At 35.1% G+C, this 20,565-nt stretch overlaps 1 protein-coding gene across 1 annotated transcript; it reads right to left on the reverse strand.

Annotated features, from left to right (window-relative positions):
* Positions 1-1,335: 1,335 nt before the first annotated feature.
* LOC145689331 (glutamate receptor 2-like) lies at positions 1,336-9,470 on the reverse strand. Its single transcript, XM_081763476.1, has 3 exons — positions 9,453-9,470; positions 4,397-4,656; positions 1,336-1,537 (listed from the first exon to the last, which is right to left on the reverse strand). The coding sequence occupies exons 1-3, from the start codon at positions 9,468-9,470 to the stop codon at positions 1,336-1,338; spliced, it is 480 nt and encodes a 159-aa protein (XP_081619602.1).
* Positions 9,471-20,565: the final 11,095 nt, after the last annotated feature.

Raw genomic sequence — 20,565 nt, forward strand, 5'->3', positions numbered from 1 at the left:
AACCGGCTTTGAAGAAAACCGAAACCGGTGTCGGTGAAAAACCAAAGGATTTTTGGGAGAAAACCAAAACCGGTTTCGATGAAAAATGAACCGTTTTTGGAGAAAACCGAAATGTCGGTTTTTCGGATCTCTGTTTTCCTTGAAACTGGTTTCCGGTTTTTATAAAAACCGGTTTTGCCCATCCCTAGTCGTCTCCAGGGCAACTAAGTGGATATCTTCTTCCGTTTTAGCAACCTAGTAAATTCAATAAATAACAATAAAGTGAGATTAATCATGGTATATAATGTGGTAGAAATCACAGTCGTAAAAAAAAGTTCTATATTTTTAAATATTTTTCATACAGGTTGAAAAACCAGAGATTGATTTATTTCTCTATGTTCATTGAGTTAGAAGAGATCACAAGTTTCCACCTAACAGTAAAATTCTAAATATTATTATATGCTACGTGACTTCTGTAGGTGAGTAGGTCACAACAGAAATAGGTTAAGAGGAATTTAACCACAGTTACACGATTGATATAAAAGATTGCCGTACATTTGTTTTGGGGCCAGTTGGTAGAGTGGAGAGGCAAGACAGTTGTTTTGAAGAAGTCTCCATCGTTCGGAACATAGAGATGGATCTCTCCTGCCCATCAAAGGTTGGATCTTCTGGTCTCTTCTGCCGAATAGTATTGTAAGTGAATATCCTTGTACTTATCCTATAATATGGATAAATGTTGAATTGTGATTTTCAATAGGAAATGTTCAAGATTCTTACCGTGTAATAGGAAATATCTCCCACCTAATTCTAACTTTCGTAAATATTCCCACCTAATTCTAACTTTCGTAAATATTCAATTAATTAGCTTTCACTTTTGTTACCACCATTAATTAGTTATTAATTTTGTAACTTCATTTAATTTGTCTTATCATATTTCAATAAATCATTGTAAACATACTAGCAACCCTTTTTACATCATTTAAATATTCACGTTTCCATAATTTAACTAAAGGTGTATCTTATTTAGCAGTGACAGGTATTTTGGCTAGCCAATTCTCTTGCTAAGATAATTTGTTTACATTTGCTAATGACGTTATGGCTAACAGAGTTAAATATTACACCCCAAGAGAAAAGTACACCACAATAAGAAAGCTAGAAAATATGTTATGATATAAATCTATATACTGTTTCGTATTTGCATGTCATAATTTTTTTTTCAATCACATCCTTGTCTAATATTTTTGATTGATTCAAGCTTTAAAGTTAGAGAATTTTTGCGGTTTAAAGTTAGAGAATTTTTGCGGTTAAAACTATATTTTCTTTTGGGTCGTCTTACTAAATGGTATTTCTTATTTATTATTGCTTCTTCCACACGTACAGTTGCTCACAAATGAAACAAATGAAGGCGACTATTATACCACCAAGTGACAATATTAACGGCAATGCCACATGACCAAGACTCACACGCACTAAATTGACATGGTAGTCGTCAGACTTCCGACCGAACCAACGATCTTGTATCTTCTTCATTATTCCCGTTTCGTCAAGACTTCGTAGTCTGCAACAGAAAATAATATACATTCAGTAGTAGTTAGCATTATAAGTTTAACTGTAATCTCTTTGGTTATATTACGTTGGTGCTTATAAAATACCCACTTTAGGTGCGTCATTTCCAAAGACAAAAAGAAATTAATCAAACTGCCCACTGCCTGCAACCATATACCTTTTCCATCGTTTAGTCAACTACTGTATGTCGTGGTGGAAGAAGTATTGAGTCTGCGAGCGAAGACGTTCTCAACTGCACGTTGCATCGTACAATCATCAGGGAAAGTAATTCCTTAGAACAAGTGTTCGATATGCTGGAAGACGTAGTAGTCAGTGGGAGAGATATCGAGGGAATACGGTGATCGAGTAAGGGTTTCATACAGCAATTCATTGAGAGCCTTCACTGTTCTTTGACCAACATGTAGGAGTGCAACTTGAGCACACTACGTCTGAAGACTGTTGCTGGTTGCTTCCAGAAAATTTGCAATGGATTTACTTGAATTCAGGTATACATCTATCTGCCCTACCATAGACAGCATATTATAAGAGAAGCAAAACTTTCTATAAATAGAGAAGTGGGAAAATTGTCCTTAAAGTTGATCATATTTCTACCATTTTTCTGACCAGATTGTCAAAGCTGATTCGTTTCCCACCTGAAATGACAATCTGCCGCAGGAAACTTTGCCAGTTACTCCTACAATCAGAGAACTGCACACCTCTAGACAGTGGTCCTTCGAGCCGGTGTGAAGTCATGTTGTACCCATGAGTCTAGCATTTTAATCTTACTGATTGCACGCAAACTACGAAACGACTGCAGTATGGTATATCTAATTCATCAACAACGGCACATATTTTTCCGAGTTTCCGGTTCACGATGTTCCTGAGGAACTTATACAAGCATGATGTTGATGAGTATCTACGGTGATCAATTTTGCAATGCTACGTTACCGGAACGACATTTGATAAAAGAACGGCGAACTCTACGTCCAGTCGCTATTCCTGACCTAAATGTGCTGTTAATTTTGTTATTCAGCTTGCTGTGCGGAATGTTTCAACTTGAATTCGTGAGAAAAAGACACTCACAATTGTGTGTTCTCCATAGTGCATTTTCATACGACTCTTTCAAGAACACACTATCTCCTGTCTGCCTGAATATCACGATATTTAAATGAAACTTGGCAAATGCATTGCGTATAAACCACAGTAATTTCAAAGTATATTGTATTTTGGTACCTGTAGCAGGGGCTACATCAGGGAGCACTACATATGAAAAAAAGGATTTCTTTGGATGGTAAATGCCCAATTTTACTCCAACGTTCCCTTTTCTCGTGCATCACACACACACGCACACAGACACACACACACACATATATTCTCATGGTACCATTTGAAAGCCTATTTCATTCTGAAGAGAATGACGCATAAGTCATGATACTCAAATAAATAGTAGTGTTTGGATTATTTTTATCTTGTATTATACTTTTCCCTATATGAAATTTGATATTGTCAAGCAGAACTGAGAAATATTTTCCCTTACAACTATTGTAGATATTGCAATAAAACTTGACCCATGTATTACGTATAAACTACAGTAGTTTTAAAAGTATATTATATTTGGGTACCTTTAGCTGGGGCCATACCAGGAGGTGCTACATTTGAAAAAAAAAGGATTTCTGGAGGGTAAATTTACAATTTTACCTGAAATTTCCCTCCTCTTATGCATCACGTACACATGCGGATACTACCACTTCAAGCTTGGTTTATTCTGAAGCGAATGACATGTGAGCCACGATACCCAAATGAACAAAATTGAAGCAGTAGTTATTTAAGTGAAAGGCCAAATAGAAAATTCAAGAATCTAAAAGTGTAAACACTACGTAACACATATTTCTGTCGATTAAACTCGAACCAATTTAGCATTTTTATTTTCATTTTCGTATTCAGCATCCTCATTTGCATAAGAAGATGTACTTTTCTTTTCTGAAGCATGAAAATAGTTAAAATTTGTTGTCCAGTGTTATTATTTTAATCTTTATACTCTGATCTTCCAACTGCTCTTATGGATAACTAGGAACGTTTTTCCAATTTTATTCAATACGACCGATTTATTTATTTAGCGTATTTCTCATTCTGAATCATTGTTGCAACGGTAGAGAAAAATCCTACTGCCTCTTAAAGGAGGTTGTTAAGGAAAGGCTGTCTTTGGTTTATCATATACATACTCTGCAAGAAAAAAAATCACTACACCGTAAGTTTTATCCATGATCATAGCAATATTAAACTCAACGTAAACAAAATGATACTGAAAGATAAAACAAGCTAAGTCACCCGCATCAGCCATCAGCAGTACTAATCTTAAAACCGAAAAAGATCTAAGTTGTTTAAACACTGAGCTGATTCTGTTCGACAATTCCATAAGTTCATTAGCATCCCTCCTTGTAATGAATAACCTTGTTCTAATTATTTTACTATAAAAAATGGACATATTATTAGGCCCTATATTTGAAGCAGTTACCATTTTTACGCGTATTATATTTTAACGCATTTTCCATAGAGCAAGAACGAGGACATATGTGGGGAAAAGATGACACTTGATAAACCTGCTGCAGTGTATCTCAAAAAGTTCAATTTATGAAGTCACAATATAGGATTTACTTCAACAATAATTGACTCGATCCTTAAAAACTACGATCATATCTCTGTAAACTCAGCTGTTAACATGAATTTATTTTATGTTTCAGATGCATATGCATTTGCAAAAATAATGAAATTTTTAAATACTTCCGAAAAGTGTCATTGTGAGGTTGAGATTTATTCAAAATACTTTTTCTTTCTCTTCAATAATAAACTTACTCAAAGAAATTACACTTACCCAAAATCGATTATTCTTCGAAAGTGAAATCCTTTAGCTACTGGCATCCCAATCCCACTGTTGAAATAATCTTTGGAGACTGCAATAATATCACAGGGCGCGAGGTGAAGCATACCACTAACAATATCATGAGCATAAATAAACGCATACTTCTTCTTGCAGATAATATCCAAAGCTTCAGTTACAGATGTAGGAAAATTTACTGGGTTCGGTTTCATCAGCTTCTCATAAATCGTTTTCAGTAAAGGGTTTGTTGAATCCTATATGAGGATAAGATCGTTAAGATTAGGTTCAAACAAGTTGCATAATCAAATTGCTTACTTGTATCATAATACCATACAAATTGATTCTAGGCAAACTGCTCTTGCAAGTTAAGTCGTAAGTTTGAAATATATTATACCAAAACCGTGAGGTTCGTAAAACGGCGAATATTGTCAAAAATATTATATAGAAGACTCTCATAAGAATTCACACAGCTAAAGAAGATAAGAAACCCTTTCTAACATTGAATTTTTATTTGTTAGTATTTACTAATTTTGAACATTGGATGACAATGTTTATATAAAAACTTGCTCTGAAACTGAAACCTCCTTAACGCTTTTCGTACAGCAAGATTCGAAAGACCAGAGTCACACGCCATCAAGGTGGAAAAAATCTCCCACGAGGTACAATTAAACACTTGCAGCAATGCATCGTGCGAGACGTTGCGCAATATATCACAAAATATCTGTCAATGCTAAGAGCATAATGCATGACTCACGTAGGACAGAAGTATAGTATAACTTTAGACTCATGATAGGAACATTATAATTCTCAGGATTAGCGCTACGGAAATATAAAGGATTCAGCTCGGTATGAGCAATAACTAGACGTAAAACTGTAGGAGGTAAGAAGGAGATACTTTGTCGACTACGTATGAGAAAGGAACAAGGAAGGGAAAAACTCTCTTTAATACTATGTTTCACTCCAGAAATCTTTTCCACAACCATTAGTTCTCGAAATTGTTCCTCCCTCTCTAGGATTGGCAGTTCCTAGATCAACGAGAATAATCACCATTACAGTTAGACAATATAACTTGATTTCTTTTCAGAACCCTGTATTATAACTTCCCTGGCTACAGTCATCACATCACACGACTTGCTGTGAGTGTGAAATGGTGACACTTGAAATAATGAAGTGGAGAATAAATGTAGAGTTGGACTTTAAGCAACAGCCGTTTGAAATTCCAGGAGTGAATAGGGAGTTCAAAAGTTGGAGACAGTTCAGTTGACTTCCTATTTTGAATGCAAGCTACTTCTGCTAGATGTTGCTAAGCTTGTTCTGATTTAATATCTTTTACGTTGAGTTCAGTAGATTCAAACATGAAATTACTAATTGATTAACAGTACATCTTGGTGTTCTAGAGTGACTTGAAGAAGCTCAGTGTTCTGAAATTGTAGTTTCTCATATTTATTTCTCTTTATTCATTTCCACCAATGGAGTGCCATTTCAAAATCACCTGAAAATTTTAAGCTGTCTGACTTTGTATGTGATGAATTTATTAATGTCAAAGGAAACAGTCCTTAGCACCAATCGAACGGTTAGAATTTGCATTGACATTATGGACATCCTTTCGTTTAATTACAGGAAGCGCGAGACTTGTGTTATTCCACGTTTCACTTTTGATCTCACATTGGTGTTTGGTTTTGACGGGAGATTGAACATGGTTAATAACCGCGCCCTGTAGCTTCATTCGCTACAACTGAATAATGATGTGTTTTCCTTTAACATCGTGTATCATGTACAACACTTAGATGCTAAGGATTTCATTTATTTTTTTCTTAATGCACTGAGAATTAAGTGCTAAACGGTATAGGTAGAATGCCTATTTTGGTTTGCGTGATCACAGAACCAAATCCTGAATAGTTTCCATCTAACTTCGTACTAGGTTTACTTCGTTATCTCACTGTCAGTAAAGAATCATAATAACACTTTAGAAAGGGAAATATTGTTAGAACTGTTTTCGACTTTTGTTCACTGCTCGAAATAGTCCTCATGTAAACTATAAGAGTATTTTGCAATCTTTGAAGGGTTAGGAGATACTGTAAGGAGTACCGCGGAGCGATCGATTGTCATTAAATTTCATGTTATTATGTTGTTCATATCTGAGATATTAGTAATGTACACTACCTAGGTTTCAACGAATTAAGAAAACTACATTATTGAAAGGTAAAAGAAGAAAAACATACTTATCAACATAAACTGAAAGATGCATTATTCACCACATTAGGTAAGGTTACATTCATAACTCTGAACACGGTTAGGTGATTAGATAATCGGTACGATCGCAAGTTTTCGAATATATTTATAAAAGTTGTCATAAATATCACATTTAAGGTTGTGAAATTGAAAATTATCATTTTGTATTAATGATATCTAAATAGATACATTTTAAAAATAATTATTATTTTACGGGCGGAAGCTGAGTAATAATAGTTGCTACAAGGTGCACGACATCAGAAAGATTCCGAAACACTGAATTATAGTATTATTTCACTCATCTGGCGTAGACTGTATCTTAATGTATTTGCTTCTAAATTGAACAGCTAGTTCAAATTCCAACGCCAGTTAATTTGACAGAATTTCTGAATTTGTTTTGTTATTTCCTACGTAACAAATAACAGAATGGTACTCAGATCCTTTCTTAATATTTTCTCTATTTTATCATCATTATTGTTAAAGAGTAAATTAGCATTGCAAGCTGTCTCTTGAGGTCTGCAAAGTAAAAGTAAAACTTTTAGCAACGAATCAATAAAAATGTATAATCAAAAGCCATCCTGTCATCTGACGTACTTTGAATATGTTCAATTCTGCCGTTCCAGCCACCACTCCAGCTTCATAAGTCCCGTCCTCTAATAACCCTTGCAAAGTAGTGAAGGGAAATGATTTCTTCTTTACAGTTAAAAATGCAATCAAAATTGCAGAGTATGAAGTGTAGATAAATACCCCTACCAGATACATTAAAACGTACACAATTCGTGTTGAAGTAGAGTATGGAGTTATTTCATGACCTGTAAAACAAAATGAAATTTAAAAAATGAAATCTACGAAATAACTTTTGGGAAATAAACTTTATTAGTTTCTTAAGAGTGAACTTTTTTCATGTTAAAATATATTGAAAAAACTTCTTATTTTATTTATATCTAGTAAGTTATCAAAAGTAATGAGAACAAATTTCATAGAAGATTGAAGTTTATGACACTGTAAGGAAACAGGCTATAGTTCTAGCATGAAGCATATAAGAGAAACAATAGTAGTGATTCTAGTTTAGACAAGACACTTCGAGTGTCATTAAAAGCAGTAGGTACTTTCTCTAATTTTCTCGTTAACAGACAGAGTAGTAAAATATTCCGAGTAATATATTTAAATTTAAATAGAGCAGATAACTGTACTGCTTATGGTACTTATCGATTTGAAAATAATACAAAACAAAAACTAATACAACAGTTTTAGATGTTAAAAATTTACTTATGAAATACATAAAGATACGACTATGAATGATGATAGTACAATGTGTAGTTTTCTTTCCTGCCAATAGGATTGCAGTGAACAATTGCCTTTCTCGTAACTTTATCTGGATAAACAAGAATTTTGGATATTCATGCTCTACCATTTGAGTGCCACCCGACCATCGTTTCAGAGATTTAGCTCTTTTCACTTTCACACAATTGGTAATTGAGGAAATCTGACTTGAATGATCATGTTGATACTACTTTTTTGGTTCTTGTCGTGATGTTTTACAACAGAAGTTTCATACTGAAACCTGGAAATCTTGTAATTCTTTCCAATAAGGACTCTATTGTGCATGAGAATTCAAAATTTACTACAAACTCATTAATATTGGTCTGCCTGACTATTTTAACGGGTAATGTTTCTAATTGCAGTATAGTCTGTCTCAGTATAGAATGTGTTTATCTTTTAAAGTAGTATTAAGAAGTTGGTATACTCGTTTTACATGGGTCAGCTTCTTAAATTGGCTTATATCCCTTCTTGGTAACAGGATAGCAATCTGAACTTACTTGTACGGATGCGCAGGTCTGAAAATAGCTTAGAGATGTATATACTTTTGTATTTATGTTTTCAATATATACTTTTGTATGTGTGTTTGTCCATCATATTTTTCTTTATGCTGCCAGGTTCATCTTGGGATATCAACTTTCAAGTTCCGGAGTCCCCAAAATATGATATTTCTACTTAAACTAATTTCTACATAATAAGTAATCCTTTTGATTTGTCTTTTCAAAAATTTTGTCATTTATTAACAGACTTACCAAGTTATGCTTTGAATGGAAAAATATTTTGAATACATTACACAATGGATGGATTCTAGCCATTCAACATTCCAAAATGTTAGTCAGAAAACGGAGAGAAAATAAATTGTAGTTTTATACACAAACAAAAATATATTTATTTCACATAGATCTTGTTCCTTGCCTTCAAATAATTTTTATTCTATATATTAAGAAAACATTAAATTTGGTAGCTGCATGCACAAGAGTATTTCTAGCTACCTGTTCTTGTTGAAACAGGATCAGTGGCAGAAAGTTTGAAAGGAGGTAATAGAAACATGTATCTTCATAAGTGAAGGGTTGAGTTTTAGAGTAGCCTATGTACCACGTTCATAATTTCATATTAGATGTGACGTAAGAGATTCTTGCGTAGAATACTCCAGATTTGTATAATCACAAGAAATCACTGATAGAGGTGGCACTGATTGACCCACGTTTCAGGATGGTTTAATGTCCCATGGCTAAAAAATGACAACTAGGACTATATGTCTGCGAAATGTCTAGTTTGGCTCTTAGGGACTTCAGCATCCAGCCCTATAATAGAATTAGGTATTTCTTCTTTTTGGATCTGAAATCTGCTCTTCGAAAGACCTGAATGTACCAAGAATTACTTGCAACTGGGAGCCTATACTTTTTCAGCAATTTGTCTCCTCTTTTTGGTAACTTTATTCCCTTAAACTCAATGAATTTTTTTCTTCCCTCTCCCAATTTACTGTTTAAAATTTTACTTGAAATTTCCCAGTCATTGTAGATTGAGTGTGGTGTTCTTACACAAGAGTAAGAAATTTGTTTCTTTGTTTGAATCTTAACAAGGCAGTGCTATTTCCAAGAGGCTATAGTTTCTTCGGTTAGAGAAGATTCTTGATTTACAGACATAATGGTTTTGTATCTAAGGTTACAAATGTGTGATGGCTACCGTTAAACACGTGGAGCAACAAACGTTACTGTAGAAAAAAGCAGTAGAATATCAACTTCTGTGAGGCAAGAGTTAAGTGGACCTGCCAGAGAAAAGCCTGAGGTTAGGAAGAACCCGAATTTTGTAGCATAGGCAGCCTACAGAGATAATACTCCGAGTAAACAAAAACTCGCTCTACTGATCTTTATGTCCTGCAAAGAAGCTTTAGCGTCCACGTACAAAGACATTTTATATACAAATAGAAAAGTTCTTACATTTAACAAATTCAAAGATGCTTACTGGTGTCAAATATTACAAAGCCCTCCCTAATATAGGTACAGTATAGATGTACATAAATAGATATTTAGAGTATATTATTTACTATTAAACAAATGAGCAGTTGTTAGTGTAATTGACGGAAATTGCACTTTCCTTGCCATTTTTCGTCTTATTTTAGTATCTCTTCCCCTCCTTTTCCCCTATGAAAACTGCTCGTAAAAATCTGATTCCTGTAAATAATTAACTGTATTATAACTTACACTCTACAGCTTTCCTTCTTTTTTACCCCTTTATTTTCTTAATCTCACCCAATGTTCATTCCTCACCTCTCCACACCTTTTACTGCTACTCACTGCTACGCTAAAACTTTAGGCTACTCCAAATTTCCTAATTAAATTTACAGTTTATTATGTGAGAATTCTGAAAAGAGCAAGCAGTCTATGTTTCATCTGAATTCAAAGGAGCAGTTGAAATTTCCAAAGCGCTCCAACTTTTTTCAGCCAGTGAAGATTCTTAATTTGCCTCTGTATAATTCAATTTGATGCTTCTCGCTTTTAAATATATGTTTACGATTAGGGATTTGATTTTTGGGCGTTTGGCATCTATGGACATGTTAGTCCATCAAGTATAAGGCATGACGTTCCTCGGTGATTATGCTACCGGAGAAATTGGGGAGGAAGAAAGAAATGGGAAAGAAAAGAAGCTGTCTGAGACCATTACCATAGTACCGACCTGTCATTTCCGTGGTGCGAATGTGAGAAAACCAAGGAAACCTCATTCAGGATGACTGCCTTGAAAAATAATTTTACAGATTTTTGACCAATTGTATTTACCGAGAAACGAACCAGGGACTGTGCGCACCAAAGACATCAGTGTTAGCGATTGCGCTACACGAGAGCTCTGTTAAACAATATGTGCCTTGACAGTCTGGGAAGCTTTATGTTCATTCACTCATTATGCTTAAGAATAAATGTAACTAAACGGCACTTATATTTCAAAATGTTAGGCTGATATTACAGATAACAAATAAAGCACATTACACACATTAAAACTTTTACAATGTAGCTCGAACCTACCTTGTTGACAAAACGCTCCGTAAACATAAAGTAGACTATTAGAGGGGGAATATATATATTGTCCTTCCTGCTCCTGCAGGGTTATATACCGTCCGCAGTAATAAAATGCACTTAAAAACACTGAGAACATTATCTGAACACCCAAAATTGTCCACCACAATCGAGTGGCGAACGGCTTTAGATGACTTGTCCAGCTCAAATTCTCACTCAGTGGATTGGCAATAAATAAGCGATTTCTGAAATGGAAAATAATTAGTAAGTTATGGTCTAATTCGACACAAAGACGAATTAATAACTTGAGACCTTCACCTTCACATCGTGACGGGGACATATAGTCTCGATGCTGACGTCCCCATTCACCCTCCTACTCATTCCATTCCATTCAGACCTTTACCTCAAAAATATCGTTATTATGTTCTGATACGTACAATATTATATGTACGGAGATTATAAAAGTAACAGGTGTTAGTAAGTGTTTTCTTCGGACATTAGAGTAACCAAGGCCTGTGTCTTGATGCAAGCACAATATTAGTTCCTGGATTTCGGAACTTCTGATTGCCTGCCCCCTAGTACTGCACTTCCTTCCGATATATTAAGATATGAAAAATTCAAGTGAAACGAATTTACTATGATGTCGAGAAAGAAAGTATGTCATTTCAAGAAGTGAATTTATTTTTCATATAAAATTCAGTTCACAACAACAAATATATTTCGTTTCTTTTGTACTTTCGTCCAATTTTAGGTGTTAGGAGCTGGAAATTACTCTAACATCAATATTTCCTAAACGTTATATAAAACAAGTGAGTTACTATTCATATTGTGAAACTAAGGTAGACTAAGTTTTCTTGAGAATTGGAATAATTGTTGATTCTTTCCATTTACACGTGGCAATTATTCCTTGTTCCAGATAAAGGGAATGAATTTGTTTATCTTTTTATTATCCAAGAGTATTGTAGTATATTTAATTTTTGAAACATAACTTACATTGCATATTGTATGTTAAAGTTGTGGATATAGATAACCACGGTTGAAATAACACACTGTATTGAACATTAGTTTATTATTGCATAAAGAGTTTCTAAATTTTGTATATTTGTTTTAGCCAATCACAACTGACAAGGTTTAAGTTACAACATACAGGACTCCCTGACTGGTGTTAAGTTAGTTGCAAAAGAGGCCTGTGGACAGTGTTGCTGCCAACAAGTTGTTACTAAAAGTCGCTAAATAGGAGATGAAATGACTCCAATTTTGGGTGAAAAGTCGCTAAAATATTTTTCGTGGAATTTTGCCTCTTTCATATATATATATATATATATATATATATATATATATATATATATATATATATATATATATATATATATATATATATATATATATGCGTGATCAATTCAAGCTATAGTACTATCTACAAGAACGTATATGAAAGACTCATATATAACTAACAATAATTTCACTTTTAAATATTTTTAACTTTATGATCAATTTTGCTTCAACGAAATCAAAAATGAGTTTAGAAAAACGAAAAAAATTAAAGGTCTAGAAAAAAACACCAGTTCTACTCACGCTTCTACAGATAATCGGTTTGCAATCGGTAATGTATTATTTGTGCCTCTAAACGGAAGCTCTGTAAACTAAATTTTATTAAAAGCTGGAGTTTGTTCCCGGTAGAAGGTAAGAGATAACAGGAATCAAAGTGGGAATATAGATATAAATGTTGTGTACTTTCCCAGCTCGTTAACACCTGTACTGATTCAAATAAGCAAAAGGAAAAAGACATATATATGTGAACTGATTCGAGCTAATAGTACTTATTTTAGGACAAGTTGTTTGCAGCACAAAAGTCGCTAGATTTGTAAGTAAGTCGCCAAATCGTCATTCTAGAATCACCAAAAAAGTCGCTAATTGGAAAAATTAATTTTTGTCGCTATCCTAGATGGCAAATCCCCTAGATTTAGCGACTTTTCCCCCAAATTGGCAACACTGCCTGTGGAAACCACATGTCACGTAAGAAAAAGGAAACAGAAGTTCTGTAGTGATGAGATTTTGCCGGAAAAGTGGCAATAGATCATGAAACAAAATGATTCATATGAGTTTCATAATATTATTTTCATACCACAATAAATGTTATCTCAATCTTGACATCCAAAGACTCAATACATTTTAGGCAATGTTATATCATATTATGAAAGAGTACTTTCTGTTAAATATTGGCGTATAAAAGATGGACATTCTCAATTAATTCGTGAGCTCCCCCTTAAAAACTTCCTGGAATGGGATAGGAGTAAACTCAATACCCGGAAATGACGCCACTGACTCTCTTGTGCAACTTCAACTCATCCTTTGATACAGTATAAAGTTGGACCAACTTTCATGTAAGGAAGATATATTCTTAAGAATTCAAATCTCCTTTCTACCAAGCACAGGTATTTCTCCTTTGAGTAATTGAATAAGAATTTGTTAAACAGTATTAATTGTGATATTCTAAACGGAATATATAATCTGTCAGGAGAATTCATTATTTAGTTTTGCATTCTTAGCTCACTGACTCCAACTTGGATAATCTTACATTAAAATTATGTTAACATCTTCAGTACAGCATGGTCCGGAAGTGGGCGTATCCCTAATTGGTGTTTTCTGACTGTTTTAGGTTTTATCCACATTTGTTTGGTAACATTGCTTGGTACTGCCTGGTAACATTGCTTGGCCTTGTCTGGCAACATTGCTATCCATGCTCATTTGTTTTATGCTGTTTTGTGCTTGGTAACTGTTATTTGCTATGAATTCCTGACCACTGGATTGGAAGAGGTTGTGCATCTTCACCAGCTCCTTTTGCCTGGTCTCCAAGAAGTCCTGATCTGACGACACCAGACAATGCTCTCTGAGGTTTCATAAAGCAACAAGTAAGAAACACTCGATATCACACAACGCAGGAATTACGAGCAGCTGTGGAACATGTCTTCGCCCTCGTGACTCCGGAGTATCTCCGCAAAACATCTGCGAGAACTTGGAGCAGAAATCAGCTGTGTTACGACATGAATGGTGATCATACCGATATTTATGACTCTTAAGTTTTCAAGATTTCTACCATAACTAACACTATACTGTTAAACTAAAGAGGGGGTACGCCCACTTCCGAACCACCCTGTATAATATGTTATAAAGGTAGAGAATGGCCCAGAAGTTCACTTACCAAAGTCTGCTTCTCTTTGTTAGTCACTCATTTAGGTTACAAAGTATATTTAATTTGACAGATAGGCATAAAGCAACCTTGAGCTATTTCGTGGTAATTACACTTCATTGAAAATTTCGAATTTATCCTGAGAACGAGGCGAGGAAGAATGAATGTCTCAGAAATGGCAATTAGTTCATGTAGTGGAAGTCGTGAAATGATAACATTATCGCTTTAATGTGAAGTACAAAGAACAGTTTGTTATCGAGTGAATATTTTTGTAATTAGGATTTGTAGGTAGAACTAAATAAAAGTAAATAAAAGGGACATTGTTTCAATCCACGTATATCTAATTAATATATTGTCACAGGCTCTGAAAATGTCCTTAGGTAGGTTGCTTGATTTCAACCTATTTTCATTCAATAATTAGCTGTGGGACACTGCTTTGAATTTCGGACTTCTCTCGGACAGACTTCTGTAATCTTAGTTCGTTTTTGACTGTTGAAAAAAATGTGAATCTGTAATGTAGAGAAGACAAGCCTCTTTTACAGAAATTGCATGTAGTCAAGCGCTATTAAAAGCCACGACAAAGCTCCGTACAAGAGTAGATGGAAACAATGGAATAGGGTGTCCATGTAGCTTTAAACGTCAAGTGAAAAAGGGTCAACAGCACGGATATAGTGATGCACCTGAGGCTCGACGCTTTTCCTGCTCCTTCCAGCTATACATCAGTGACGTATAGCAAAACACTCACTAATATCGATGTCGCTCTTACTCTGGTCTTTACGACCATGATGTGCACGATGAAAATTGTATTCAGTGTTTACAATGTGATGGGTGGTTTTTGGATTGCATGCAAAAGCACGAAGACTGAAACAAGCTATCGTGAAAGGGACTCTATAGATACCAGTAAATAACAAGTAAGTAACAAGTAAGTAACCAGTATATAATATTACGAATTTAGCAGTATAGTATTGCGAAATAACCCGTAGTTATAGAATTTACAGGAACTTATAGAGCCTCTCTCAATGTTTGTACTCTTTGTCTTGATGTATTTAGTTCTGTGAACTCTGTACTTCATAACCTGTATCCTCCTTAACATATATTGATATTCACGTTTCCTTTCTATACCATGGTTGTCTAAAAATCTTAATATCACGTATATCAGCCAAGTTTGTCTTACATTGATAAAATGTAATTAGTTTTTCTTGTTATTGCTTCAATCTTGTCACTTACCCTGAGTCGAAAATTGGATGTGTAAAATCAACAACTTGACTACGTAAGGAAGTAATCACAAAATCAGACACTGCGACATCTACTTCTCCTCTGTGGATCATCCCAATCATCCCATTCCATTCTCCGTTTTCCACTGAACCCCATTTTCCATCTATAGATAATTTATATGTGGTCCTAGAAGAAAAACACAACATATATTGTTGTAAAAACAGACTTAGGGACATCAAGATCGATTTCATTTCTCTTAACTATCCAAATCAGTTTATTCAATTTTCTGTTCTCAACTGAACGGCATTTCCCATCCGCAGGCAATCTAAAGGTAGTGAGGGTAGGGAAGAACATATTAGTAAGTATTATAAATGGAATTACCATTTTATTGAGATAAAAGGAAGAATCACCTTACATATTTAATGAAATTTAAACAATGTTACTTTTTATTTATTTATTATTTTAAGACTCTCACCATGTTTTGCTATTAGAAACACCACGGTTCACTATTGAAGAAAACAACCCCTTACAATACTTCACATTGGAAATGAAATTTTTACCATGTTTCACTATTGGAGAAATTCTTTCAATGATTCACTGTTGGAAAAGCTACCACCATGCTTCAGTATTAGAAAAGCTACAACTGTGAATTGCTATTGGGCGAACTATCACTTTGATATATTATTGGGAAAACTCTCACCATTCTCCACTATTGGAAAAGAGCTCTAACGTTGGTTCATTATTAGAAAAAACTCTCATGTCGATTCACTATTGGAATTGGATTGTTCAATTGCACTGGTGTTGTGCCCATAAATATAGCACCTTTATTCTTTTGTGTATAATCGTGTGAAGGTTGATTCATGCGATCACGTTCATTTCTCTACTGATCTACGTTCCATCTTTTGTGCCTGTTGACTAAGTGTTCGTTGTATTGTACAGTTGCTGGATTATTAAAGATTGGTAATACCGTGAATATCATCAATGTTGTGTTTATATAATTTTCCTGCATTGCATTTAATTCCGAAGACCCGAACTTTTTAATACTACAACTACAATCTATTTTCATACTCCATCTCACACACAAATACACTGACGGAAATGGAAATCTCAACACCAAGAAAGAGTTATGCTAGAGAAATGAAACTTACACAGAATATTCATCTACATGTTTTATTCCAGTGATACCAGTTATAAGGTCACAACTCCAAGGACACGCGTGCACTGCCATGTAAATGCGGAATGGGTGGAGCCATTAGACACGTGCCACGCTGGTGAGAAACAGTAGTATCATTGTTCCAGTCTACGGTAACGCGTGCTACGAGTGTACAGAATGCCTCGAAGACGACAACGAACTGTTTATCGGCAGTTAAAGCAATACGAACGGAGCCGCGTGGTAGGGTTGCGAGAGGGTGGTTTTCATTTCGTGACATCGCAAGAATTGGGCAAGATATTTCTAGCGTATACAACTGTTGGCAGCAATGGTCCCGGGAAGGCACTACTACTAGAAGACCGGCTTCCGGGCCTTTCCGGTCCACCGGAGAAAGAGAGGATTGGCGTATTCATAGGTGGCCTTCGCGGATCGGAGGGCATCTGCAGCCGAAATTCGAGCTGCAGTGACACCTGGCGTCAGTACAAAAACTGTTATTAATCATCTACTGGAGTGTGGGATCCACTCTAGACGTCCTGTGGAGTGTTTGCTGCTTACTCTTACCCACCGTCGAAACCATCTACAGTGGTGTCGCGATAGAGGGCAGAATGGAACTCTGTGGTATTCACAGACGAAAGCCGCTTCTGCCTCGGTACCAATGATGGACATACACGAGTCAGGAGGTGACCTGATGAACGTTTGTAGTCATGCTGCATTATTCGTCGTTATGCCGGTCCAAGTCCGGACATTATGATATAAGGAGGGATTTCGTATGACCACAGGACCCCACTAGTGATTATTTCTAACACCATGACAGCCCACGTCTACATTACAATGGTGATCGAACCTATTATTTTTCCTTTCGTGAACGATATGGAAGATGGCCTGTTTCAACAAGATAACGCTCGTCCGCATACCACAGCTGTAACTCTATGTGCTCTTCATGATGTTAACTTGTTACCTTGGCCGGCAAGATCTCCAGAATTGTATCCAATAGAACATGTGTGGGACATGATTAGAGGACGCCTCCGGACCCATCTTCAACGAGAAACGACCTTCGCCGATCTGACCTTACAGGTGCAGTAGGTGTGGAACACAATTCCACCAGATGACATCCGACACCTCTACGATCGATTGCCTGCTGGTAGACGCCTGCATTTAACGAGGCGGTAACTACATTGAATACTAAAGACGAATATCGTCCATTTTCGTCTGGCACCTGCATTCTTTAAGTTCTGTACTTCAAACTTGAATCTATGTAATAACACATTTACGTGATTATTCTGTTTATGTTTCATTTACCTAGCATAACTCCTTCTTGGTGTTGGGATTTCCATTTCCGTCAGTGTAATTAAGGGTATTAACAACATATCATCATGCACAATACACGCTATGTAGTATGTAAGAAAGGTAACATGACAATTTATTGTTATGTAAACTCAACCAAAGTACGATAAACTAACATTATAGTATGACTAAAGCTTCAAGGTCACCTTTCCTAATTTTAACTTTTCCACTATAATCAGTCCATAGGTACTTACATTATTTTCACTCCGAAGTCCTTTGACCTTAGTGAACAACTGAAACTGGGGATTAATTAATGCAAACTAGATTATAGCCATCCATACCTACAGTATGTCAATAATAGTCTTTATCTCTTTACCTTCCTACTTAAAAGAAATAGCTCTTTATGATGCCTTCGGACAAAAACTTTACTATAATACCCGTATTATGCTGACTTATGTTTCTTGAGACTATGACAAGCATCAATCAAGGTTTAATTAATTTCAACACTTCAAGCGTTACCAATGATTGACAATTTCGGGGGTATTTTCTTGGGAAGATCAGGAACTTCGCACGTCAACACAACTTGAAACTCAATAATTTCTTCCTTTTAATAATTTTGTTTTTACTCACAAAAGTATGAATTAATATCTGTTATATTTTAATTAGGTGTTGGTTGCTGAGCAACGTTTGGTCATTATTCAACTTTTCAATTTGAAAAAGCTAATAAACAATTGCATTGGACAAGACGCCACAAAATAGAGTTTCACACATGTATAAAAGATTTGCTTCTCCTTATGGGAAGAGAAGAACCAGAACTGGAACTGGATTATAAAAATCCAAGGATATTCCTATATCACAGCTCCATTTCAAGTGGGGTTTTCGTAAATTACTAATATTGTTTTTCATATCAAGCAATAATTCGTAAATATCCATAATTGAAGGAACAGACTCGGCTGACATTTCTACCTCTTGCATACTACTCGTCTTTTCTTTAAGCATTTGGGACAGCGCCAGTGTTGACTTTGTGATTTAATAAACTCAACGTTTCGTTTAAATTGACATACCGAGAATGCATCAAATTGATACAGACCATACACTGTAATTTGGTTGCTATATCTTGTCTTGACATTGTCATAGTACATTTTGAACTGACACCCATGACATCAATCGATATCTCGAATTACTACAATTCCGTGAGTAAAAGTTTACTGGTATGGTAACACTGTCTCGTAATGTAAACGAAGACTCGAAGCGACTTATAATTATGTTTTATACTGTTACTTAATACTTACTGATGTAATATATTAAACAATATAATGTCTCATCGAAAAAATAAATTTTAACACTAGAAGTAAACATACTTAATGTCCTAATTTTTGTTCACAAAACTACGAAATTAGACAATTGTTCTTCCATTACCTTGTAGTGATAAAATTGTAATTTTTAATTATATGACTTCTCTCAGGAACCGCCATTGCTACATGCTCTCATAATATTAAACACAGTATCGAGTTATAGCCTGAATCCGTCCTGACTTTCGGTTCGGCAAATGAAAATTCAAAATGGTTAAGTCAAAAGTAAGGTTACATTTAGATTATCTGAAGCAAATAATGCTATTAGAAGACGATGAAAAAGAGATGACTTCCGTGACGGTTATCTGCAGCTACAGAGAGACTGATGCGAAATTGAATGCAGATTGAGCTCCAATCATCCATAAAGCCGTTGATATCTGATAGACATACAGTATGGATTACGTACTAAAATGGTGTGAACTTTCACTGAACCAAACGTAATAGTTTGTAGTCTTAACTGTATCCAGTAATAGTTCTGAGAAAAGCTTTTGCTGATGGTATTTACAATATCGAATAACTTCAACCAAAGAAGCGTATTATGAATTTTAAGTGCATATTGTTGATCTTGCAATTTTTAATATTCCATCATTTTAATGAATTTAACTTTAACATTAATCCGGAATTATTTTTATTTTCCAGGACACTTAAAAAGTCATGTACAATAATTTAAAGTCTGGACTATCTGAAAGAAAGAGCACAGAAGCTGCAAATTATACTATTTCTATTTTACTAACTTATGAGGTCTTGGACAACTGGTCTCATGAATTCAAACAAGTGACGGTTACATTGAATAGATAAATCACACTTCGGATTACAACCTGTCTTTTGACTCAAACTGTGGAGTGAAAAAATAATTCAAGTAGTCACTTACGTACACTGAGAAAAATCCATTATCCGGACAGCGGTATATTGTACAAATACAAGGATTCGTTATGTTTACTAAGGAAATCTGTACGGAGCGTACTTTATCCATATGCTACACAGGTACTGCCTTTTACCCGCTTAGATATTACATCATGTCGCTGCAGGATGTCTGACTTCTAACAATCTTCTGTATTTTACATACATATACGTATGTTAAATACTTCAGCTATATGTTATATACGTCCATCTGTGTGTGAGATCCAGGCCGCCTATAGACACCTCTTTCTTTCGCCATGGCTGACGTCATTGAACTACCGTCTTTTGCTTGCGAAACGAGGTTGTTTACAAACGGAAAAGAAGAGAGGAAGGAAAAATGCTTGGGTAAGTACACTAGTTAACTATTACTTTAGTTAAATATTCCATTAATTATATATTCTTTTAGTGTAACTTGCTTTAATATAGTACTAAGTAAGTAATGTAGTTTACGAATACAATTCTTACTATTGTAAAACTCGTTAATGATTGAGGACAATGGAATGGGTGAA

The sequence above is a fragment of the Thermobia domestica genome, chromosome 7 (assembly GCF_964235325.1).
Source record: "Thermobia domestica chromosome 7, izTheDome1.hap1.1, whole genome shotgun sequence".
In the NCBI taxonomy this organism is placed as follows: domain Eukaryota; kingdom Metazoa; phylum Arthropoda; class Insecta; order Zygentoma; family Lepismatidae; genus Thermobia; species Thermobia domestica.